This window comes from Oncorhynchus mykiss, chromosome 12 (assembly GCF_057628025.1).
Source record: "Oncorhynchus mykiss isolate SJ-2025 chromosome 12, ASM5762802v1, whole genome shotgun sequence".
Lineage (NCBI taxonomy): Eukaryota > Metazoa > Chordata > Actinopteri > Salmoniformes > Salmonidae > Oncorhynchus > Oncorhynchus mykiss.
This window is the reverse complement of record NC_143033.1, coordinates 29,288,624-29,314,330: the sequence shown is the minus strand read 5'-3', so window position 1 is coordinate 29,314,330 and position 25,707 is coordinate 29,288,624. Positions and strand designations below refer to the sequence as shown.

At 43.0% G+C, this 25,707-nt stretch overlaps 1 protein-coding gene across 1 annotated transcript; it reads left to right on the top strand.

Moving 5' to 3' along the window:
* On the top strand, positions 1-25,497 carry LOC110537351 (UDP-glucuronosyltransferase). The gene is made up of 5 exons (XM_021623310.3): positions 1-3,152; positions 7,796-7,927; positions 21,906-21,993; positions 22,178-22,397; positions 23,871-25,497. The coding sequence occupies exons 1-5, from the start codon at positions 2,244-2,246 to the stop codon at positions 24,154-24,156; spliced, it is 1,635 nt and encodes a 544-aa protein (XP_021478985.1). The 5' UTR covers positions 1-2,243; the 3' UTR covers positions 24,157-25,497.
* Positions 25,498-25,707: the final 210 nt, after the last annotated feature.

Below are 25,707 nucleotides of genomic sequence, written 5' to 3'. Positions count from 1 at the left end.
GTACCTGTACTCTGATGTCAACGTCATCGCCTCAGAGATCCTGGGGAGAGAGACCACCATCCCAGAGCTGATGAAGAAGGCATCACTGTGGCTGGAGCGCAACGACTTTACCTTCGAGTTCCCCAGGCCTCTGATGCCTAATATGGTGATGATCGGAGGAATGAACTTTGAGGAGCCAAATGAACTGCCAGAGGTAGCTAAAGACATTTTACATTTGTCATTTATCCAGAGCTACTTCTTATTCAGTGCATGTAACCAAGGGCTCTATTCAATCCGTATTGCAGAAGTTCAGTGTGATTGCAATGTGCATTCACGTACACTGCAATCACTGTAAATGCTGCATATGTCGGCACAATCGGAAATTACCTTTCAATTTCAAATCGCATTGAACTTTCGAAGTAAGGACTGAATCGAGCCCTAAGGTCAATTAGACAATAGTCTGAACTGATTATTTTTTGTCACTATAAAAAAAGGCCAGATAATATAATGCTGTGTAGGACAATTGCAGATGGTGACTGTATGTGTCCTAAATGGCACCCTATTCCCTACAGGGCTCTGGTCAAAAGTAGTGCCATTTGGGACATATTCACAGTCTATTGATCAGATGAGCCAAACTTCTAGCCCTCTTCGCTTCTTCATCGATTTCTGTTTGTGTACACACATTAGGAAGAAAAAAAACAGACAGAGGCCCAACCTTTAGAACCGTCCAGAATAGAATCTCCAGCTTGGCCTCAGGGCATGGACAGATGTGTGTTCTGAATTAGACTGTTGGTTAATTGGGTGTTCTGTGTGGTCTCTCTTTACTCTGTTGAAGAACCATCATCTCAGTGAAAACAGATGGCCATTGGCTGTATTGACTGTTGTATTGTCCCTGGGGGCCTGGCTGTATTCCTCAGCTAGTTGTTTACACTGTAGTGCCCTGATACCCCAGATACACAAACAAACATGGTAACAACACCAGTAAACTGTCTGATCATATCCAGAATGATGGGCACTGAAAGTAATTTTTATATTTAGCTTCCGTCATTAGAAACCATCACAGTGAGTTAGTTGATCACCTCAACAGTTCCTGTTCAGGGAGTAAATAGAACGTGGTGTAGAGAGGCTCAGTTTGTGGGTGGGACTGTACTCAGGATAACAGTGTTATTACGGATTACAGTCCTTCATCTTTAAAATAGTTGATTAGCACTGTATACTGTATTGTATTGTAATATGTACTGTAATTCAAATATGGTTGATTGCGTAACACTCAGCATTCTTTCAATGCTGATGTATTTTTGTTGATGTTCAAGGAAACAAATCTTTTATTCTTCATTAACATAGGAGGACAAATGTAATGTATTTGTGTCACTGTGATAAAGGTGGTTTGTCAATAGTAATATTAGCTTTAACCGTAGGTGAAATACTGCTCTATATATCATATGTTAGATGTTATCTCCCCCGGACTGGATGTGTGAGTGTTTGTTTCCCAAGACAGCTGCCTTCTCACGCCACTGGTCTTTTTGAGTGTGTGTATGTGTGTTTGAGAAAGTGTGTGAAAGTATGTCAGTGTTTTGGGTGGGAGGAGAAAGGGGAGGAGCTGAAGTTAATGATCTAGATTCCTCACGAAACATGAGGTCATACTCTGAGCTTGAGGATTAGAATACCACCATGACTCCTCCCATGGTAAGGGTAACTTACATGCTCTGTAATGACTTTTTTTTCAATATCATGCTTCTCAATGGGAAATTAATAAATAGTTTATTTTGTGGAAATAAGAAAACACTTCAAACAAGAAAACAGCCCATTTAAATTAGCCATGTTTACTTTTCTTGTTTCAGTACTTGTTAAAAAAATCTAATTGATCATAAGTATCTCTGGTACAGTTTTGCTTTAAAAACTATTGCATTATAAGTCACTAGCTAGCTAATCTCGGCACCTAGAACCAACTCAGCTAACCCACTATTAAGGTTGTCGCAAGAGATGACTGGCGAGCCAATCTTGTACCTCTCTCAATTGATCTTAAGGAATCATGAACCATTCAGCCTACAGATAAACTTTAGCCCACAGGAAGGACTGTCTGGTCTTATATAACAGCCTGCCCATAGAGGCAGCGAGAATGAGCAGGGAGACACTCACCAACCCACCCATCCACAGTTTACTCTGAGGTCCAGCCCCCTCTCAGTAGCACTCAGTGCCAGATCTCAGGGAGGTATTGTCCTTCTCACAGCAGCTCGCATTACTGAGCTGAAAGGCAGAGAGGCATGGGTTGGGGGGAGAATGTTCCTGTGCTGGGGTTGAGGACGGGGCTGAAGATGGGGCAGTGTCTGGGACAGGGTTTGCTGGCCCTGCTGTACTGCCTGGCCCTGTGTCCGGGGACCGTCCAGGGGGACAAGGTCTTGGTGATGCCTGTAGATGGGAGCCACTGGCTGAGCATGAAGCTGCTGGTGAAGGAGCTAGCGGCCAGGGGCCATGAGATGGTTGTGCTGGTCCCTGAGACGTCCATCCTCATCCAGGGCTCTGACTACTACAGGACTGAGACTTTTAGGGTCCCTTACAGCAAGGCCCAGCTGGACGAGAGCGTCAACAAACTGAAGGACGGCGTGTTTCTCAAGATGCCGGAGGTAATGGATATATTTGTGAGCGTGCAGCGTCTGGTTGACTTCACCACCATGCAGGTGAAAGGCTGTGAGGGTCTGCTGTATGATGAACCCCTGATGCAGCGCCTCAGAGGAGAAGGGTTCCAGCTGATGTTGACGGATCCCTTCCTACCCTGTGGATCCATCATTGCTGACTCCTTCAACATCCCAGCAGTGTACTTCCTGAGGGGGATCCCCTGTGGGCTGGATGACAGGGCTGCCCAGTGCCCCACTCCCCCCTCCTATGTACCACGCTTCCACTCAGGCAACACTGACCACATGGACTTCCTAGGGAGGTTGAAGAACATGATGATGTACAGTCTGGAGAGCTACCTGTGTACATTCATGTTTGCCAGCTTTGACAAGCTGACCAGTAGGTATCTGGAGAAAGACATGACATACAGGGAGCTGCTGGGAAACGGTGCTATCTGGCTGCTGAGGTATGACTACTCCTTTGAATATCCCAAACCCAGGATGCCCAACATGGTCAACATAGGAGGCATCAACTGTGGTAAAAGAGCTCCACTGCCACCGGTGAGTCTCTTGTAAAAATGTTTTAAAACTAACAAGTGGAGAAACTTCCACTTTGCGGAGTTGTGCACCTTATATGTTGTATGGATCCAGGTACAGAAACCTTAAAGGAAAACTTCACCCAAAAACTATTTTGGTATTTGTTTCATTAGTCCATTCTTGACATAGTCCCAAAATGTTTTGCATGTCAGCAATCACATTTTCAAGATATATAACTTTCATAATACAGAAATACAGCCGGTATGCGCGTTTTGCATCATATGACGTTAAATGCCACAAACCAGCTGTATTTCTGTATTTTGAAAGTTATACATCTTGAAAACTTGATTACTGACATGCAAATCATTTTTGGGACTATATCAACAATGGACTAATTAAAGAAATAACTAAGTACAGTTTTAGGGTAGAATTTTCCTTTAAGGGATAGATTCACTGCAGTGGCAGTTGGACCACAGCAAGGATTCCACTGGATAAAATACAGCAAACTTTCAACTTGTTTACATATTTCAAGATATCAAATTCTTATTTGGGACAATATCCCTTTTCAAGATCTTTATGTTCTAACGTGTTCTCTGAATCACTTTTTGTTTTGTTTTTTGGGGTGTTGTCAGACACTCAATTCGCAACCGGCTGTAACCTGATCTGTGTTTCCTCCATGAGGATTGACTTGACAAAGCTCAATGTTTGTGTACCATGTTCAGCTCCTCCTCACGTTATACAACATGCATTCCAACCTAATTTGCCTTCAAATCTGTGAACCGATCTAGAAACATAGTGTAGACTAGAGAACCAGCTACTTTCCTGTCAATTCTAAGTATCATGCGTTGGGGAGAGTGGAGTAAGTTGAGCCATCCTTTTCCTCCCAAACACACACACACACAAAATTAAGCATTTTACCAAATATTTAGGAAAGAGGTCATCATTTAATGAATCTGAAGGAAGAAACCACATGGAAAAAGTGGTAAGCAAGTTAAGTCCAAAAAAAAGAATTTTCCCCAAGCCAATTGAATGTATCGTGTTAGAGGTGTCATGATGCTTGTATCTAAACCAAAGTAGATTATTTTAAGATTGTTCTATACATCAGTTGGGGTCTTTATAAGCTTCAATGTGAGGAGCTTATAGACATAGCATGAAAGTACATCCTTGTAACATGGGGTAAGTTAAGCCGATGGTTGAGCCGATGGTTGAGCCGATGGTTGAGCCGATGGTTGAGCCGAAGGTTGAGCCGATGGTTGAGCCGATGGTTGAGCCGATGGTTGAGCCGATGGTTGAGCCGATGGTTGAGCCGAAGGTTGAGCCGATGGTTGAGCCGATGGTTGAGCCGATGGTTGAGCCGATGGTTGAGCCGATGGTTGAGCCGATGGTTGAGCCGATGGTTGAGCCGATGGTTGAGCCGATGGTTGAGCCGATGGTTGAGCCGATGGTTGAGCCGAAGGTTGAGCCAATGACAAGTTGAACAAATTGATGCGTTTTCTTCCCAGGCATAATGCAAGGCATTATCGATTGGATATGAGGTAACAGGGCCTATGGCCTATGTTAAAAGTGGTCAAAAAAAGTGCAAAGTGTTTGTTAGGTGTTATTAAGCCTGTATTAATAGATGCTTAAAATGATCAAAAGACAAAAAATTGCGATGTTGTGTTTGGGAAAGGTAGTGATAATATTTCATTCAGGACAGAAATTTGTGGGCAACTTAACTTACCCTGTCCTGCGGTTCAACTTACCCCATAAGTTGTGCCAAGAGACCACCTTTTTTAGACAAGCTATGTTTTCAAATTTGTAATGTTTACATTAATTCTGATTATTTCCCGATGTACACAACGATATACATATTTGTTAGAAAGAATAGTATATTTCCCTTGACAGAGTGATGCTGAATCTGAGAAATGGCTCAACTTACCTCACTTTCCTCTATTGATAATGGAATTTTTTATTTAACTAAGCAAGTAAGTTAAGAACAAATTCTTATTTACAATGATGGCCTACCCCAGCCAAATCCAGACAATGCTGGGCCAATTATGCATCGCCCTATGGGACTCCCAACCACAGCCAGATGTGATGCAGCCTGGATTCAAACCAGGTACTGCAGTGACGCCTCTTGCACTGAGATGCAGTACAGTGTTTCAGAACACTGCACCACTTGGGGTGCCAGAGTGCTATAGGAATCATAAGTTATCCTGACAATGTTCAAGGCATAAAATAATCAATGCACCAATAGAAATTCTGCGTAATTACACTTTCAAATTGAGTTTCTGAAAACAGTTCTAGTTAAATTGAGATGTGTTTTTCTAGCCCAATCATTGAGCTTGGAGAAGGCAAAAATGACAAAGCAGATGTGCAGGGAAAGCATTGGTGTGGTTCTTCATATTTTGTAGAAAGAAGTATTGCTCAACATTAGTTTTGGGAGAGTATTCCTCGCTCTTCTCTAAACATTCTGGTTGTATCCCAAATGGCACCATTTTCCCGATATAGTGCACAATTTTTGACCGGGTCCATATGCTCTAGTCAAAAGTAATGCACTATATAGGGAATGGGGTGCCATGTGGGACACTGGCTCTGTGCAGCCAGTGAAACCTGAGCCAGGAACAGCAATTCTTTCCTCCTGGATTGTGGCCATTATAATCTAACAGAGGAACTGAGGGGCCCTATTGTGTTCTTCCAACACTACAAACCTCAGGAAGGGAAACTACTCTGCAGGGATATTTTTGTAGGGTTGGGGTTAGGGTTTAGTATGCCTTTACCTTGTATGACTACAGGGTGTGCTTTCAAAGCATGGCCTCCTTTCATAACCTCACTCTTCAGCCAATGTTTTACTAACTAGACCAACTACTGTTGTAACACTGATGTATGGAAGTTAAGACATATTGTCCAATGTCAACTATATGATTTAGTCTCCTACATGTTTTATTTTGTCCAATGTGAAATGTTGATGGCTACTATGAGGTAACATTTCAGAGTAAGAGTACACACCAGTTGCTGTCCGTTTTCTGCCTGTGGACATACAATTCCATTGCATAGTGTGAAGATATTTCAAAGGATCTAGTAGCATAACTGTGATATGTGGTTGTACTTTCCCACTAAACTTAGTGGCAAGAAAAAGTACGTGAACCCTTTGGAATTACCTGGATTTCTGCATAAATTGGTCATCAAATTTGATCTGATCTTCATCTAAGTCACAACAATAGACAAACAGTCTGCTTAAACGAATAAACATTTATACGTTTTCATGTCTTTATTGAACACACCATGTAAACATTCACAGTGTAGGGTGGAGAAAGTATGTGAACCCTTGGATTTAATAACTAGTTGACCCTCCTTTGGCAGCAATAAACCCAACCAAACATTTTCTGTAGTTGCGGATCAGACCTGTACAACGGTCAGGAGGAATTTTGGACCATTCATCTTTACAAAACTGTTTCAATTCAGCAATATTCTTAGGATGTCTGGTGTGAACCGCTCGAGGTCATGCCACAGCATTTTAAAATCGGGTTGAGGTCAGAACCACTAGGCTACCCTGGGGCGGTAGCCTAGTGGTTAGAGCGTTGGACTAGTAACCGGAAGGTTGCAAGTTCAAACCACCGAGCTGACAAGGTACAATCTGTCGTTCTGCCCCTGAACAGGCAGTTAACCCACTGTTCCTAGGCCGTCATTGAAAATAAGAATTTGTTCTTAACTGACTTGCCTAGTTAAATAAAGGTAAAAAAAATAAAAAGGACTCTGTCTGAGCCACTCCAGAAGGTGTATTTTCTTCTGTTCAAGCCATTCTGTTGATTTACTTCTGTCTTTTGGGGTCCTGTTGCATCACCCAACTTCAGTTGAGCTTCAATTGGCGGACAGATAGACTTACATTCTCCTGCAAAATGTCTTGATAAACTTGGGAATTCATTTTTCCGTCGATGATAGCAAGCTGTCCAGGCCCTGAGGAAGCAAAGCAGCCCAACCATGATGCTCCCTCCACCATACTTTACAGTTGGGATAAGGTTGATGTTGATGTGCCGTGCCACAAAGTGGTGTGTGTTTCTTCCAATGCCTGTGTGTGTGGTGTGTGTTCCTGAACCATGCCTGTGTGTGTGGTGTGTGTTCCTGAACCATGCCTGTGTGTGTGGTGTGTGGTCCTGAACCATGCCTGTGTGTGTGGTGTGTGTTCCTGAACCATGCCTTTGTTCGAGGCATGGTTCACATCAGGCAATGCTTCTGGTGAATAGTAAACTCAAATTTTGTCAGTGTTTTTTATAGGGCAGCTCTATCCAACATTTCCAATCTCGTCTCATTGATTGGACTCCAGGTTAGCTGACTCCTGATTCCAATTAGCGTTTGGAAAAGTAATTAGCCTAGGGGTTCACATACTTGTCCCAACCTACACTGTGAATGTTTAAATTATGTATTCAATATAGACAAAAACACAATAATTTGTGTGTTATTAGTTTAAGCAAATTGTGTTTGTCTATTGTTGTGACTAAGCTGAAGATCAAATTTTATGACTAATTTATGCAGAAATCCAGGTAATTCCAAAGGGTCCACATAGTTTTTCTTGCCACTGTAGTTGAATGCAATGACTAAGTCACTGGATAAGCGCATCTGCTAAATGACTAAAATGTTAAATGTAAAACGTCCTTGTTAAGTAACCATTCACCCTCGTGCCTCTTCAGGACCTGCAGGAGTTTGTGGATGAGTCAGGAGAGGATGGCTTTGTGGTCTTCACCCTGGGCTCTTTGGTCTCCCAGATGCCAGAGGAGAGAGCCAAGCAGTTCTTTGATGCCTTCAGCAGGATCCCTCAGAGGGTAAGGACAATGCAAATACATACCAAATGGTACCTTATTTTCTACATAGTGCACGACTTTTGACCAGAACTGGCCAAATGTAGTGCACTGTCGTTCTACAGAAGTGGTGAAAATTGGGGGTCTAACAAACTTTCAGCACACATCTTCCAACATACAGTATGTAAGGTAGACATATACTCACACAATTTGTATAGCATATTTTAAATATTTACCTGACTTCCTTACCACTCCACTAAATGTGTCACTACTGAAACATACCGAAAAAGTTGCAATAAAGGGAGAACCATGCACAGTAGTGATCATTTTGATTTAACCTTCTATTAGATTAATTGTAATATTTGTATTTGCATAACAAAATATTAAAAAACATGTATTGTTTTCTGTTAAATGTTCAATGTTGATTAATTGTTGTTAGATGTTTAAAATATCACTTTACCCATCTTTATTTTGGCAAAACAAACTGCAGTTTCAGTCTTAAGTGTCAATCATAGAGATAAAAGAGCACTCTAGATGGAAATAACTGTTCTGTTGTAGACATTTCCATTGAGGGCTTCCAGCATTTAAAGAGGAAATGCCTCCTAGAACCAACTTCCCTGGTTCTAAATGGCCTATGTGGCATCGATAGGAATCAGAAACATTCATTATAGTGTCAACATTTACTACAATGTGTAAAGAGGATAATTTTGGTCATAAAGTGAATCTCGCCCAAAACGAGATTTGGAAGTCAATGGGTCACAACGGGTATGGATGGGTAGGTTTTAGATTACTTACATGCCGAATTTTGTCAATGATGTCCAATTGCTCAGAGACAACAAGGTGTGGTCCGCCCCAGCTGCCATGTGTAACGCATGCACACTTGCAAACTTCTAATGCATTCAACAATATTGCAAGGAATGGATTACATATGACAAGATGACTGTGACGTGTATGGTGAGTAGCTAGCTAGCTATGATACTGTGATGTAACTAGCTAAATACATATCCTCTCCTTATGTGTAATGTCATAGAGAAAAATTTGCAAAATTTGCATGTACCTGACAGTACAATTTGATGGGATGTAACAGTCAGCTTGCTATCGATAAGGTTTCAACTTGAATTGGCTAGTTAAGCTCCCTATTAGCGAACGTATGCTAATTCATTTAAATTAGGATAAAGATATAACTAACCTGGATTTGCAAGTTATGTAGCTAGCTAATATACTTTTTCTTTTTTTTTTAATTTTACCCCTTTTTCTCCCCAATTTCATGGTATCCAATTGTTTTGTTTTTAGTAGCTACTATCTTGTCTCATCGCTACAACTCCCGCACCGATACACAACCCAACCAAGCCGCACTGCTTCTTAACACAGCGAGCATCCAACCCGGAAGCCAGCCGCACCAATGTGTCGGAGGAAACACCGTGCACCTGGCAACCTTGGTTAACGCACACTGCGCCCGGCCCGCCACAGGAGTCGCTGGTGCGCAATGAGACAAGGATATCCCTACCGGCCAAGCCCTCCCTAACCCGGATGACGCTAGGCCAGTTGTGCGTCACCCCACGGACCTCCCGGTCGCAGCCGGTTACGACAGAGCCTGGGCGCGAACCCAGGGTCTCTGGTGGCACAGATGGCGCTGCAGTACAGCGCCCTTAACCACTGGCTAATATACTTTTTTTGAGAACAGGAATGTTATTTGGGTTTTCTCTTGATAACTCTGGCCCAGACGGAATTCTGCCTTTACTGTAATGGATCTCGGAGTTATGATCAATGGCTAGGTTAGTTAGCTAGCTTTCGTGGGCTTCGTCTGCTACTAGTGCTAAAACAAAATGCCTGTTATCATAAAAGTATATTGTGTATTTTCTAGCGCAAAAATAAATGAAGGATGGCATTTGTCTTGCCCGAGTACCAGTCTTTAGCGAGCATGCTACAAATGCGTGTCAGCAAGCATTCAGCAATGTAACTTTACACACATCACACCTGTTTGCATAGAAACGACGTCAACATCACTGGCCTGAATCTATTCTGTACTTAGTCACTCTATTTGTATAATTACTTCCAAACTAGAGAAAAGTTATTTTTCTTCGCTGTATGTTTATTGAGTGATGATATTTTTATTCTATTCACAGTCTACTTACAAAACCTGGTGATTTGTTGTTCATTTGTTGTTTATTAGCTTAATTGGGATCCCCATTAGCCGGCGCAATGGCGACAGCTAGTCTTACTGGGGTCCGACATATAATGAAAGACATTACAGACAAAATACTTTACATACATTTAAATCATTGACATGTAGTGTGTGTGTGTGCATGCATTTATCAGTTACACATATATGTCATTACAAACATACAACAAGTAGGTCACATGTGGGAGAGGCCTTGTGCCGTGAGGTGTTGCTTTATTAGTGTTTTGAAACCAGGTTTGCTGTTCACTTGCGCTATATAAGATGGAAGGGCACTCATGGCTCTGTATAATACTGTACGTTTCCTTGAAATTGTTCAGGACCTGGCGACTGAAAATACCCCTGGTGGCATGTCTGGTGGGGTAAGTGTTTTCAGAGCTGTGTGTAAGTTACCTATGCAAACAATTTGGACTTTAACACGTTTATTATAAAAAACAAGTGACGCAGCCAGTCTTCCCTCAACTCTTAGCCAAGACAGACTGGCATGCATAGTACTAATATTAGCCCTTTGATTACATTGAAAAGCAAGATGTGCCGCTCTGCTTTGGGCCAGCTGCAGCTTCATTAGGTATTTCTTCGCAGTACTTGACTATATGACTGGGCAATAATCAAGATAAGATAAAACTAGAGCCTGCAGGACTTGCTTTGTGGATTGTGGTGTCAAAAAAGGAGAGCATCTCTTTATTACAGACAGACATCTCCCCATATTTACAACCATTGAGTCTATATGTTTTCATCATGACAGTTTACAATCTAAGATGACTCCAAGTCATTTAGTCTCAACTTGTTCAGCAGCCACACCATTCATTACCAGATTCAGCTGAGGTCTAGAATGATTTCTACCAAATACAACCAAAACAGACTGAACTCTTTAAGGGTTTCATTTACTTCATTAGCTGTGGCTGCTGATGCGCATATGGTTGAATCGTTAGAAAACATGGACACACATGCTTTGTTTAATGCCAGTGGCAGGTCATTGATAAAAATAGAAAAGAGTAGAGGGCCTAGAGAGCTAACAGTACAGCTCCCACAATTTCTTTCAACCTATCAGTAATTTGTGTCAGTGCAGTACATGTTGAGTGCCCTTCTATACAAGCATGCTGAAAGTCTGTTGTTAATTTATTTACAGAGTAGCAGCATTGTATTTGGTCAAACAGTTTGCTAAGAGCTAGCAGCAAGCTGATAGGTCTGCTGTTAGAACCAGTAAAGGCCGCTTTACCACTCTTGGGTAGTGGAATGACTTTGGCTTCCCTCCAGGTCTAAGGTCAAAGAATTTCCACCAGGCTTAAAGATTAAGATGAGACAGATAGGAGTAGCTATAGAGTCAGCTACCATCCTCCGTAGCTTTCCATCTAAGTTGTCAATGCCAGGAGTTGTCATTATTGATCGATAACAATATTTCCACCTCCCACACGAACTTTACAAAATTCAAACTTGCACTGAATTAAAAAATAAAAATTATACATGAGTAGGATGGCTCATTGTTGGCATTTCCTGCCTAAATTTGCCCACTCTGCCAATGAAGTAATCATTAAGATAATTGGCAACATCAAAATTATTGTGATAAGCCATCTGATTCGATAACAGATGGAGTTGAATGTCTTTCTGCCCATCATTTATTTTAAAGTACTCTATTTTTTTCCATCATTCTTCATCATTGATCCTGACTTCATAATATACTTTATTATTTTTGTTGAATTTAGTCACATAATTCCTCAATCTGCAGTAAATCAGACAGTCAGATTAGCTACTCCTTTTGCCCCATCTCTTTCAACCATACACTTCTTTAATTCCTCAATCTATGGAGCCTTAACAGTTTTATCAGTCAGTTTCTTAACAGGTGCATGTTTATCAATAATTGAAGAAGCAATTTCATAAATTCATCAAGTGCAGCATCTGTATGTTCCTTATTAAATCACATCAGACCAACAAATATTTTTAACATCCACATAAAGTCACAGCTAAATCTTTTGTATGACATCTTACACTATTTTAGGCCCAGATTTGTATATATTTTTTTACTTTGGCTTTCCTGGATATTGCCACTGCATTCAATGGGTACAGATAACATTTTTTACAAATACTGTAGAACTTGTATCAGTACATGTGGATGACATTCACTGCCTTCTTGGTAAGCAATGAATGTAGAATTGGCCTTTTGTTTTAGGTTATTGTCCAGCTGAAAGGTGAATTCATCTCCTAGTGTCTGGTGGAAAGCAAACAACCAGGTTTTTGTCTGTGCTTAAATTCCATTCCGTTTATTTTTTTACCTGAAAAACTCCCCAGTCCTTAATGATTACAAGTGTTAGGTTCTTATTTTTCAGAGTAAATAACTCACGGACACTAGAGAAGCTTTAACCACGTTTAATTATTCCTAAAGGTTCTGTACAGTTGTAATGAGACAGCAAAACATTTCTTTCTTCACATTTATATACATCCTACTTAAAACACATCCTTACAGTTTATGGCTCCACAGGAAGCTATTACAGAGGGTAACGGGATGACAAACCTTTATTACTGCCTTATGAGAATCTGTCCTCACCTCCTGACCTCAACACATTCCTTCATCTAATCCATAGATGTCCATTGTTTTTCTTCAGAGAACCATTAACTTCTGACATAACCCACTCTTTAATTTCCCATCTCAATTATCAAAGTTTAGCCGATTCCAGCTCAAGCATACCCATAACATGATGCAGCTACCAGTATGCTTGAAAATATGGAGAGTGGTACTCAGCAATGTATTGTATTGGATTTGCCCCGAACATAACACTTTGTATTCAGGACATAAATGTAATTGCTTTGCCACATGCTTTGCAGTATTACTTTAGTGCCTTGTTGCAAACAGGATGCATGTTTTGGAATATTTTTATTTTGCACAGACTTTGTTTTTTTCACTCTGTCAATTTGGTTCGTTTTGTGGAGTAACTAATGTTGGTGATCCATCCTCGGTTTTCTCCTATCACAGCCATTAACCTCTCTAGGGTACGTGGGGCGGTAGCGTCCCACCTGTCAACAGCCAGTGAAACGGCAGGGCGCCAAATTCAAATCAACAAAAATCTCATAGTAGATATTCCTCAAACATAAATGTATTTTACACCATTTTAAAGATAACATTCTCGTTAATCCAGCCACAGTGTCTGATTTCAAAAATGCTTTACAGCGAAAGCACCACAAACAACTCACAGAAAAACCAAGCAATTTTTCCAACCAAAGAGAGGAGTCACAAAAAGCAGAAATATAGATCAAATTAATCACTCTCCAGATGACACTCATAGGACTTCATGTTACACAATGCATGTATGTTTTGTTCGGTAAAGTTCATATTTATATCCAAAAATCTGAGTTTACATTAGTGCATTATGTTCAGTAGTTCCAGAACATGCGGTGATTTTTGCAGAGAGCCACATCAAATTACAGAAATACTCATAATAAACATTGATAAAGATACGACTATTATACATGGAACTTTGATAAACATCTCCTTAATGCAACCGCTGTGTCAGATTAAAAAAAAAATAACTTTACGGAAAAAGCAAATCATGCAATAATCTGAGTACAGCATTCAGACGACAAAATCAAGCCAAATTGATATCCGCCATGTTGGAGTCAACATTAGTCAGAAATAGCATTATAAATATTCACTTACCTTTGATGATCATCAGAATGCACTCCCAGGAATCCCAGGTACATATTAAATGTTTGTTTTGTTCGATAATGTCCATCATTTGTCCACATAGATCCTTTTTGTTAGCGCATTTGGTAAACAAATCCACACTCATGAAGCACGTCCACCAGTTGCAGATGAAATGTCCAAAAGTTCCATTACGGTCCATAGAAACCTGTCAAACTAATCATAGAATCAATCTTTAGGATGTTTTTAACATAAATCTTCAATAATATTCCAACTGGAAAATTCCTTTGTCTGTAGAGAAGCAATGGAACAGAGCTCGCGAGACTGATGTCGAGGCTGCTGGCAGACACCTGACTCAATCCCCTCTCATTCGGCCTCACCGCACAGTAGAGGCATCAAACAAGTTTCTAAAGACTGTTGACATCTAGTGGAAGCCGTAGGAAGTGCAACATATCCCACTGTAAATTCAATAGGGGCTATTGGTTGAGTTAAACTACAAGCCTCAGATTTCCCACTTCAGGGTTCATTTTTTTTCTCAGGTTTTTGCCTGCCATATGAGTTCTGTTATACTCAGACATCATTCAAACAGTTTTAGAAACTTCTGGGTGTATTGATACACTATCAAATCAAATCTAAATCAAATCAAATTCTATTTGTCACATACACATGGTTAGCAGATGTTAATGCGAGTGTAGCAAAATGCTTGTGCTTCTAGTTCCGACAACGCAGTAATAACCAACGAGTAATCTAACTAACAATTCCAAAACTACTACCTTATACACACAAGTGTAAAGGGATAAAGAATATGTACATAAAGATATGTGAATGAGTGATGGTACAGAACGGCATAGGCAAGATGCAGTAGATGGTATCGAGTACAGTATATACATATGAGATGAGTATGTAAACAAAGTGGCATAGTTTAAAGTGGCTAGTGATACATGTATTACATGAAGATGCAGTAGATGATATAGAGTACAGTATATACGTAGACATATGAGATGAATAATGTAGGGTATGTAAACATTATATTAAGTAGCATTGTTTAAAGTGGCAAGGTGACGTTATTAATTGCACTCTTTTTTTATTTTGACCTATCTATCAATAGGTGCCCTTTGGATTTATTAGGGATCCCCATTTGCTGCTGCTAAGGAAGCAGCTACTCTTCTTGGGGTACATATACAATACCAGTCAAAAGTCTGGACACCTACTCATTCCAGGGTTTTTCTTAATTTTTTACAATTTTCTACATTGTAGAATAACAGTGAAAACATCAACACTATGAAATAACACAGTAAACAAAAAAAGCATTATAAAATAGAGTTTGATTTTATTTTGAGATTCTTCAAAGTAGCAACCCTTTGCCTTGATAATAGCTTTGCACACTGTTGGCATTCTCTCAACCAGCTTCATGAGGTAGTGAGTGACCTGGAATGCATTTCAATTAACTTGTTAAGGTCATTTTTTTTATTTCTTTCCTCCTTAATGCATTTGTGTCATGTATTGTCATGTTGTGTCTTTCTGTCCTTTCCTTTCACCCTGTCTCCCTCTGCTGGTCGTATTAGGTTACCTTTTCTCCCCCGCTTTCCCCCAGCTGTTCCTTGTCTCCTCTGACTACCTCATCCACCCCTTTTCCCACCTGTTCCCTTTTTCCCTCTGATTAGGTCCCTATATCTCTCTCTGTTTCTGCTCCTGTCTTTGTCGGATTCTTGTTTGTTGTGTTTCATGCCTGAACCAGACTATCGTCATGTTTGCTGTAACCTTGTCCTGTCCTGTCGGAATCTGCCGGTCTATCTGAGCCTACCTATGTTTGGTTATTAAAGAAGCTCTGTTTAAGTTAATTCGCTTTTGGGTCCTCATTCACTCACCGTAACAGAAGAATCCGACCAAGAATGGACCCAGCGACTTCGGATCCTCTCCACTCAGCCGTCGGGATCCAGGGAGCAATGCTAGGCAGACACGAGCAGGAATTGTCTGCTGCTCGACATGCCGTTGAGACCCTGGCCACCCAAGTCTCCAACCTCACAGAACAGGTTCACCATCTCCGCCTCGATCCACCGGCCACTTCCAGGGCTTTCGAATCTCCGGAGCCCAGAATCAATAACCCGCCGTGTTACTCTGGGGAGCCCACTGAATGCCGCTCGTTCCTCACCCAGTGTGATATTGTGTTTTCTCTCCAGCCCAACACTTACGCCAGGAGCACTGCTCGTGTCGCCTACGTCATATCTCTCCTTATTGGACGGGCTCGTGAGTGGGGCACGGCAATCTGGGAGGCAAGGGCTGAGTGTACTAACCAGTATCAGGACTTTAAGGAGGAGATGATACGGGTTTTTGATCGATCTGTTTTTGGGGAGGAGGCTTCCAGGGCCCTGTCTTCCCTATGTCAAGGCAATCGATCCATAACAGACTACTCTATTGAGTTTCGCACTCTTGCTGCCTCCAGTGGCTGGAACGAGCCGGCCTTGCTCGCTCGTCTTCTGGAGGGTCTCCGCGCAGAGGTAAAGGATGAGATTCTCTCCCGGGAGGTTCCTTCCAGCGTGGATTCCTTGATTGAACTCGCTATTCGCATTGAGCGACGGGTTGATCTTCGTCACCGAGCTCGTGGAAAGGAGCTCGCGCTCTCCGTTGCCCCCCTCTCCGCATCACTACCATCTTCCTCTGCCGGCTCGGGAGCTGAGCCTATGCAGCTGGGAGGTATCCGCATCTCGACTAAGGAGAGGGAACGGAGAATCACCAACCGCCTCTGTCTCTATTGCGGTTCTGCTGGTCATTTTGTCACTTCATGTCCAGTAAAAGCCAGAGCTCATCAGTAAGCGGAGGGCTACTGGTGAGCGCTACTACTCCTGTCTCTCCTTCAAGATCCTGCACTACCTTGTCGGTCCATCTACGCTGGACCGGTTCGTCAGCTTCCTGCAGTGCCTTAATAGACTCTGGGGCGGAGGGCTGTTTTATGGACGAGACCTGGGCTCGGGAACATGACATTCCTCTCAGACAGTTAAGGGAGTCCACGGCCTTGTTCGCCCTGGATGGTAGTCCTCTCCCCAGGATTCAGCGTGAGACGCTACCTTTAACCCTCACTGTTTCTGGTAATCATAGCGAAACCATTTCTTTTTTAATTTTTCGTTCACCTTTTACACCTGTTGTTTTGGGCCATCCCTGGCTAGTTTGTCATAATCCTTCCATTAATTGGTCTAGTAATTCTATCCTCTCCTGGAACGTCTCTTGTCATGTGAAATGTTTAATGTCTGCTATCCCTCCTGTTTCCTCTGTCTCTTCTTCACAGGAGGAGCCTGGTGATTTGACAGGGGTGCCGGAGGAATATCACATTCTGCGCACGGTGTTCAGTCGGTCCAGGGCCACCTCTCTTCCTCCACACCGGTCGTATGATTGTAGTATTGATCTCCTTCCGGGAACCACTCCCCCCCGGGGTAGACTATACTCTCTGTCGGCTCCCGAACGTAAGGCTCTCGAGGATTATTTGTCTGTAGCTCTTGACGCCGGTACCATAGTCCCCTCCTCCTCTCCCGCCGGAGCGGGGTTTTTTTTTGTCAAGAAGAAGGACGGGTCTCTGCGCCCCTGCATAGATTATCGAGGGCTGAATGACATAACAGTGAAGAATCGTTATCCGCTTCCTCTTATGTCTTCAGCCTTCGAGATCCTGCAGGGAGCCAGGTTTTTCACTAAGTTGGACCTTCGTAACGCTTACCATCTCGTGCGCATCAGGGAGGGGGACGAGTGGAAGACGGCGTTTAACACTCCGTTAGGGCACTTTGAATACCGGGTTCTTCCTTTCGGCCTCGCTAACGCTCCAGCTGTCTTTCAGGCATTAGTCAATGATGTCCTGAGAGACATGCTGAACATCTTTGTTTTCGTTTACCTTGACGATATCCTGATTTTTTCACCGTCACTCCAGATTCATGTTCAGCACGTTCGACGTGTCCTCCAGCGCCTTTTAGAGAATTGTCTTTTTGTGAAGGCTGAGAAGTGCACTTTTCATGCCTCCTCCGTCACATTTCTCGGTTCTGTTATTTCCGCTGAAGGCATTAAGATGGATCCCGCTAAGGTCCAAGCTGTCATTGATTGGCCCGCCCCTAAGTCACGCATCGAGCTGCAGCGCTTTCTCGGCTTCGCGAACTTCTATCGTCGTTTCATCCGTAATTTCGGTCAGGTGGCAGCTCCTCTCACAGCCCTTACTTCTGTCAAGACGTGCTTTAAGTGGTCCGTTTCCGCCCAGGGAGCTTTTGATCTCCTCAAGAATCGTTTTACATCCGCTCCTATCCTTGTTACACCTGACGTCTCTAGACAGTTCGTTGTCGAGGTTGACGCGTCAGAGGTGGGCGTGGGAGCCATTCTTTCTCAGCGCTCCCTCTCTGACGACAAGGTCCACCCATGCGCGTATTTTTCTCATCGCCTGTCGCCGTCGGAACGTAACTATGATGTGGGAAACCGCGAACTGCTCGCCATCCGGTTAGCCCTAGGCGAATGGCGACAGTGGTTGGAGGGGGCGACCGTTCCTTTTGTCGTTTGGACTGACCATAGGAACCTTGAGTACATCCGTTCTGCCAAACGACTTAATGCGCGTCAGGCGCGTTGGGCGCTGTTTTTCGCTCGTTTCGAGTTCGTGATTTCTTATCGTCCGGGCTCTAAGAACACCAAGCCTGATGCTTTATCTCGTCTCTTCAGTTCTTCAGTAGCCTCCACTGACCCCGAGGGGATTCTCCCTGAGGGGCGTGTTGTCGGGTTGACTGTCTGGGGAATTGAGAGGCAGGTAAAGCAAGCGCTCACTCACACTCCGTCGCCGCGCGCTTGTCCTAGGAACCTTCTTTTCGTTCCCGTTCCTACTCGTCTGGCCGTTCTTCAGTGGGCTCACTCTGCCAAGTTAGCCGGCCACCCTGGCGTTCGGGGTACGCTTGCTTCCATTCGCCAGCGTTTTTGGTGGCCCACCCGGGAGCATGACACGCGTCGTTTCGTGGCTGCTTGTTCGGTCTGCGCGCAGACTAAGTCCGGTAACTCTCCTCCTGCCGGCCCTCTCGACCGTGGTCTCACATCGCCTTAGATTTTGTCACCGGACTGCCTTCGTCAGCGGGGAAGACTGTTATTCTTACGGTTGTCGATAGGTTCTCTAAGGCGGCTCATTTCATTCCCCTTGCTAAGCTTCCTTCTGCTAAAGAGACGGCACAAATCATCATCGAGAATGTTTTCAGAATTCATGGCCTTCCGTCAGACGTCGTTTCGGACAGAGGTCCGCAATTCACGTCTCAATTTTGGAGGGAGTTTTGCCGTTTGATTGGGGCTTCCGTCAGTCTCTCTTCCGGCTTTCACCCCCAGTCTAACGGTCAAGCAGAACGGGCCAATCAGACTATTGGTCGCATCTTACGCAGTCTTTCTTTTCGCAACCCTTTTCGCAACCCGGCAGAATACGCCCACAACTCGCTTCCTTCGTCTGCGACCGGGCTATCTCCTTTTCAGAGTAGCCTCGGGTACCAGCCTCCGCTGTTCTCATCTCAGTTCGCCGAGTCCAGCGTCCCCTCCGCTCAGGCTTTTGTCCAACGTTGCGAGCGCACCTGGAAGAGGGTCAGGTCTGCACTTTGCCGTTATAGGACGCAGACTGTGAGGGCTGCTAATAAGCGTAGAACTAAGAGTCCTAGATATTGTCGCGGTCAGAGAGTTTGGCTCTCCACTCAGAACCTTCCCCTTAAGACGGCTTCTCGCAAGTTGACCCCGCGGTTCATTGGTCCGTTCCGTATTTCTCGGGTCATTAATCCTGTCGCAGTTCGACTTCTTCTTCCGCGATACCTTCGTCGCGTCCACCCGGTCTTCCATGTCTCCTGTATCAAGCCCTTTCTTCGCGCCCCCGCTCGTCTTCCCCCCCCCCCCATCCTTGTCGAGGGCGCACCCATCTACAGGGTCCGCAGGATTTTGGACATGCGTCCTCGGGGCCGTGGTCACCAGTACCTCGTAGATTGGGAGGGGTACGGTCCTGAGGAGAGGAGTTGGGTTCCCTCTCGGGACGTGCTGGACCGTGCGCTGATCGAGGATTTCCTCCGTTGCCGCCAGGTTTCCTCCTCGAGTGCGCCAGGAGGCGCTCGGTGAGTGGGGGGGTACTGTCATGTATTGTCATGTTGTGTCTTTCTGTCCTTTCCTTTCACCCTGTCTCCCTCTGCTGGTCGTATTAGGTTACCTTTTCTCCCCCGCTTTCCCCCAGCTGTTCCTTGTCTCCTCTGACTACCTCATCCACCTCTTTTCCCACCTGTTCCCTTTTTCCCTCTGATTAGGTCCCTATATCTCTCTCTGTTTCTGCTCCTGTCTTTGTCGGATTCTTGTTTGTTGTGTTTCATGCCTGAACCAGACTATCGTCATGTTTGCTGTAACCTTGTCCTGTCCTGTCGGAATCTGCCGGTCTATCTGAGCCTACCTATGTTTGGTTATTAAAGAAGCTCTGTTTAAGTTAATTCGCTTTTGGGTCCTCATTCACTCACCGTAACAATTTGAGCCAATCAGTTGTGTTTTGACAAGGTAGGGGGGTATACAGAAGATAGCCCTATTTGGTGAAAGACCAAGTCCATATTATGGCAAGAACAGCTCAAATAAGCAAAGGGAAACGAAAGTCCATCATTACTTTAAGACATGAAGGTCAGTCAATCCGGAAAATGTCTAACTTTGAACGTTTCTTCAAGCGCTATGATGAAACTGGCTCTCGTGAGGACTGCCACAGGAAAGGAAGACCCAGACTTACCTCTGCTGCAGAGTTAACTGCACCTCAGATTGCAGTCCAAATAAATGCTTCAAAGTTCAAGTTGCAGACATCTCAAAATCAACTGTTCATTGGAGACTGCGTGAATCAGGCCTTCATGGTCAAATTGCTGCAAAGAAATCACTACTAAACGATACCAATAAGACGACACTTGCTTGGGCCAAGAAACACGAGCTATGGATATTAGACGGGTGGAAATCTGTCCTTTGGTCTGATGAGTCCAAATTTGAGATTTTTGGTTCCAACTGCCGGGTCTTTGTGAGACGCAGAATAGCTGAACGGATGATCTCCGCATGTGTGCTTCCCACCGTGAAGCATGGAGGTGGTGTGATGGTGCTTTGCTGGTGACATGGTCAGTGATTTATTTAGAATTCAAGGCACACTTAACCAGCATGGCTACCATAGCATTCTGCAGTGATACGCCATCCAATCTGGTTTGGGCTTAGTGGAAGAATCATTTGATTTTCAACAGGACAATGACCCAACACACATCCAGGCTGTGTAAGGGCTATTTGACCAAGAGTGATGGAATGCTGCATCAGATGAGCATTTAATAAACTGACAAAATAACAAAGCTCATAAGCAATAGAATGACAAAAGTCTTACCAGACTTGATACATAATCAAACAGAGTTTATTAAAAATAAACACTAACAAACACATACAAGAACATGTTCCAGCTGAAATACATTATCTGATAAAATTGCTTTTGAAAGGGGCACAAGAGGGATGTCTTTTCTTTCTCCCCCAATTCTCTTTGCTCTGGCAATTGAACCGCTTGCAGAAATAGTTAGACTGGACCCAAACGTAACAGGTCTCGGTATAGGTTGACATGAATATAAACTGAACTTATTTGCAGATGATCTTCTGATATATCTGACCAATATTGAAAACTCAATGCTCCCCTTGCTAAAATTATTTTTTCAGAATACTAAAATCTCAGGATATAAAATGAACGTGGAAAGAAAACAAAATGGGAAAATGAAAACTCATCTACAACAATCATTTAAGTGGACCAGAAGAAAAAAATCTAATACTTAGGATGCTTAATAATTGACCAAATAAATGTAAAACTGTATCTCATTAACAATATGAAAGCAGATGTCATTAAATTAAACAATGTTCCCATAAATCCACCATGCTGCCTTGTTGACAAAATGACAGTGGCACAGATTACTGTTTGATTTGAGAATGGCACTCCTCCCTGCCCGATGGTCCTTTGCCTGGCCCTGCATCTCAGCATAATCGAATCCACCCAATGATCATAAGAGCAGCTCCTCACCACTTTGACAGCTCGAACACAGTTACCAGTGATTTACACCCCCAGACACTGCCAAAACAACAGCTATGCGGGTGTCGTCTGTTGCCGATTAACACTTGATCTTATTGAATCTAAGCCTTGATTAGCTAAATAAACTGTTGTCTCTGTTTTTCAGGTTGTGTGGAGGTACACAGGGGTGGTGCCTGAGAATGCTCCAGCCAACGTCAGAGTGATGAAGTGGCTTCCTCAGAATGATTTGCTGGGTTGGTTTAATCAGTTAGTGTTATATATTTATAATAAACCATATAGGGGAAGTTACAGAAGGGCACTTCTCAGTGAACCCAACACACTGTTTATGTTGAAAGATAAATACTTAATCTTCTCCTTTATTTTGATGTCAACACCCTTGTGGTGAATGTTCTGTGTTCATAAGATTTTATGTTCTAGGCCACCCCAAGGTCAAGGCCTTCATCACCCACGGAGGAACCCACGGTATTTACGAGGGGATCTGTAACGGCGTTCCCATGGTGATGCTGCCATTGTTTGGTGACCAGGGTGACAACGTACACCGCATGGCAGTGAGGGGAGTAGGGGAGGTGCTCAGTGTGTTCGACATCACCTCAGACAAACTGGTGGAGGCCCTCAACAAGGTCATCAATGACAAGAGGTCAGACATCATGCTAACATAATACTAGGACATCATGTTATAGGAGAGAGAGAAGTGAGATTGCGGGGTTGTCCAGACTGTTTTCAGTGTTGCTTTAACCATCAGACGACAGAAAACATTTGAGCTGAACAAAGTATGCCAGTAAAAGGGAGGACAGTAGCATGTGACCCAACTGTGGTTTGACTATTATGATTTTGCATGTTAGCCAATTCAATTGAAAATCCGTTAATTTTCTTTCTGTAATTCCGTTACCGATTTGGTAACAGAATTCAGAGTTTTAATCACATGATACCACTAAAAACACAAACTAATTGGTAAGTCTACCTTTACTCGTTACTTCTATGAATTCATTATCCTCCCTCATGAGGTTTTTGGTAACGGAATTAAGGCACAAGGCAATGTTTCTTAAACGCACAGAAGACAAATAATTTCTCAAATAATCATCAAATGTATTTATATAGCCCTTCTTACATCAGCTGATATATCAAAGTGCTGTACAGAAACCCAGCCTTAAACCCCAAACAGCAAGCAAAGCAGGTGTCGAAGCATGGTGACTAGGAAATACTCCCTATAAATGCCAGAATCTAGGCAGAAACCTAGAGAGGAACTATGCTATGAGGGGTGGCCAGTCCTCTTCTGGCTGTGCCGGGTGGAGATAACAGAACATGGCCAAGATTATCATAAATGACCAGCATGGTCAAATAATAGTAATCACAGTGAACAGGTCAGGGTTCCATAGCCGTAGGCAGAACAGTTGAAACTGGAGCAGCAGAACGGCCAGGTGGACAACAAGGAGTCATTCCAGGTGGTCCTGAGACATGGTCCTAGGTCTCAGGTCTTCCGAGAGAGAGAAAGAGGGAATTAGAGAGAGCATATTTAAAATTCACACAGGACACCGGATAAGACAGGATAAATACTCCAGATATAAGACTGACCCTAGCCCCCCAACCTGTGTTGATATTGGCAGGGTTCTGTAATTTAACATTGTGTTTTGATGTATTTCTAAGACTTTTTCTGGTAGATGATGTCTAAGACCCCTTTTCCATCTGTTTTACCAGAAATAAGTGTTTGCTTATTCCTAATTATTTGGATGGAAAATGGTTGAAGAATGTATATATGCCTTGACTATAAAAAAAAAATGTACGCTTAGCTTTCATTTGACATGCTCCTATGAACTTCACATGTTGGTCGTCATGCGTCCTTTTAGATGGTAATGTCTTTATATAATAGGAGATACTGTGAACTCAAGAAGCTGTGCAAACACTATAGAGACCAAATCCTAACTTTAAATCCACACACATTGCATTTCAGTACAAATATATGGTCACCAATCCATTATTGGAGGTGACAGTCGGAGTTCCTCGTTCGAGGAACCCACTTCCTTCACTGGTACAGTATTAGCAGCCATGAGTTGTCTATGAAGAGATGGCAAGCCTTGATGCATTCCTCATGTTCTCTATCCTTCCTCCTCAGTTACAAGCAGAAGATGCTACAGCTGTCAAAGGTGCATAAGGACCGTCCCATTGAGCCGCTGGACCTGGCCGTGTTCTGGACAGAGTTTGTGATGCGCCACGGAGGAGCCGACCACCTGAGACCCGCTGCTCACGACCTTAACTGGATCCAGTACCACAGCCTGGACGTGTTCGCTCTGCTACTTACTATAATTCTCACTGTTGTCATGGTCACCGTTAAATGCTGCAAAGTCTGCTTCCACAAGTGCTGTGGAATGATTTGGACAAGGAAGATGAAGAGTGAGTGAATGTCCTTCCTGTGGCTTAGGCTGGGATTCAATCCTGGTTGTAGTGCACTGTCACCAATAATGTGCCTTTTACAGGCAATGTTTCCGTGTTTGCTGTGATCGCATTCACATTATATGCTGCAGATATCAACTCAAATTATCTTCAAATGTTAAGCGACCTACAAAGCTATGATTGAATACCAGCCAAGCCTTAAGGCACTAGAGTCCAGTGAAGCTATACTGCCACCTCTAGGGCCTGTGTGTATAACAGGGAAGATATACTGTAGACTACTGTAGGCTACTGTAGGTTGAAGTAAAGGAACACCAAAAAACTGCTCAGTAAACCCACACCTGGGTTTATATGGTTTGTGTGAGTGAAGGGTTTGTGTGTAGTGGGGGGAGCTTATCTCAGGATAATGTCAAAGTAACTTCATGCATCTGTTATCAATAAGGCCTGAATCCAGCAAGACACAAGTCCCATTTCTCAGCCACTGTGCCTTTGGAAGAGTATGGCCTAGATGAAATCCGTATTGTGGAAGATCAGTGCAATAGCGCGATTGCCATTTAAAAACAATGTTCCTGCATTTGCGGAGACTGCGTTCACACGTGTCTCAATCGGAAATTTGAATTGCATTATAACGCAGCTCTTCCGCGATATGGTTGAATCTAGCCATGACTCAAACTGTTGGCCTTTCTAGTTCAGCCTATGTCATGCTGATTCAATACCCTGTTAAAGGCCCAGTGCAGTCAAATTTGATTTCCCTGTTTCATATATATTTACACACAGAGTTTGGAATAATACTGTGAAGAGAAAAGTATGATAATGTCCTTTTAGTATAAGATCTGTTTAAAAAGACCACCTGAAATGTCATCCTATTTAGGTGGAATGGAGTTATGGCCTGCCTGTTGACATCTCCATGCTGCAAGTTAGTTAATAAACCAATAAGAAAGAGTTCCAAACCTATTTGCCAATAACAGCTAGTTTAGTTTCCCACACCCCACTCAGACCACTCCTAGACAGTCCCAGCTAAATACTTGCTTGAGAAATTGATCTTAGCTAAGAAGCTGTTTGTTTAAAATGGAAATGGTAAAATAATCACAGTAATGTACTTAATTGTTACCCAGAAATGATTTGATATTGAGATATAAAATGGCTACATTGGACCTTTAACAAACAAATTGGTGACAGGAGAGAATTTCTCAGTCTTTGAAATGCATTTTTCGCTGGTAAAAAGTGATGTCTTCCAGCTGAACATGTTGCTAGATGTTAAGACAAAGAATACGTATTTTGCTTATATGTTGTTGTACAGTATTTTGGTTCACATTGTGAAAAAAAAAATCTACAAATACATTTTAATAAAACGTTTTGTCCCTTTTCATTGCCGTTAGAGTGAGAGGAAATAACTTTCCAATGAGCACTTGAACACAGCCAAATAGAGAACTACATTACCTATGAGAGATGAGAAAACGGAAATAACCACAGCTGGCTGTTCAGCGAGTAGACTACAGTATATTAAAATATCATACCACTTTTTGTTATCTCTGCAGGAGACTTGCTAACTGTACATGTAC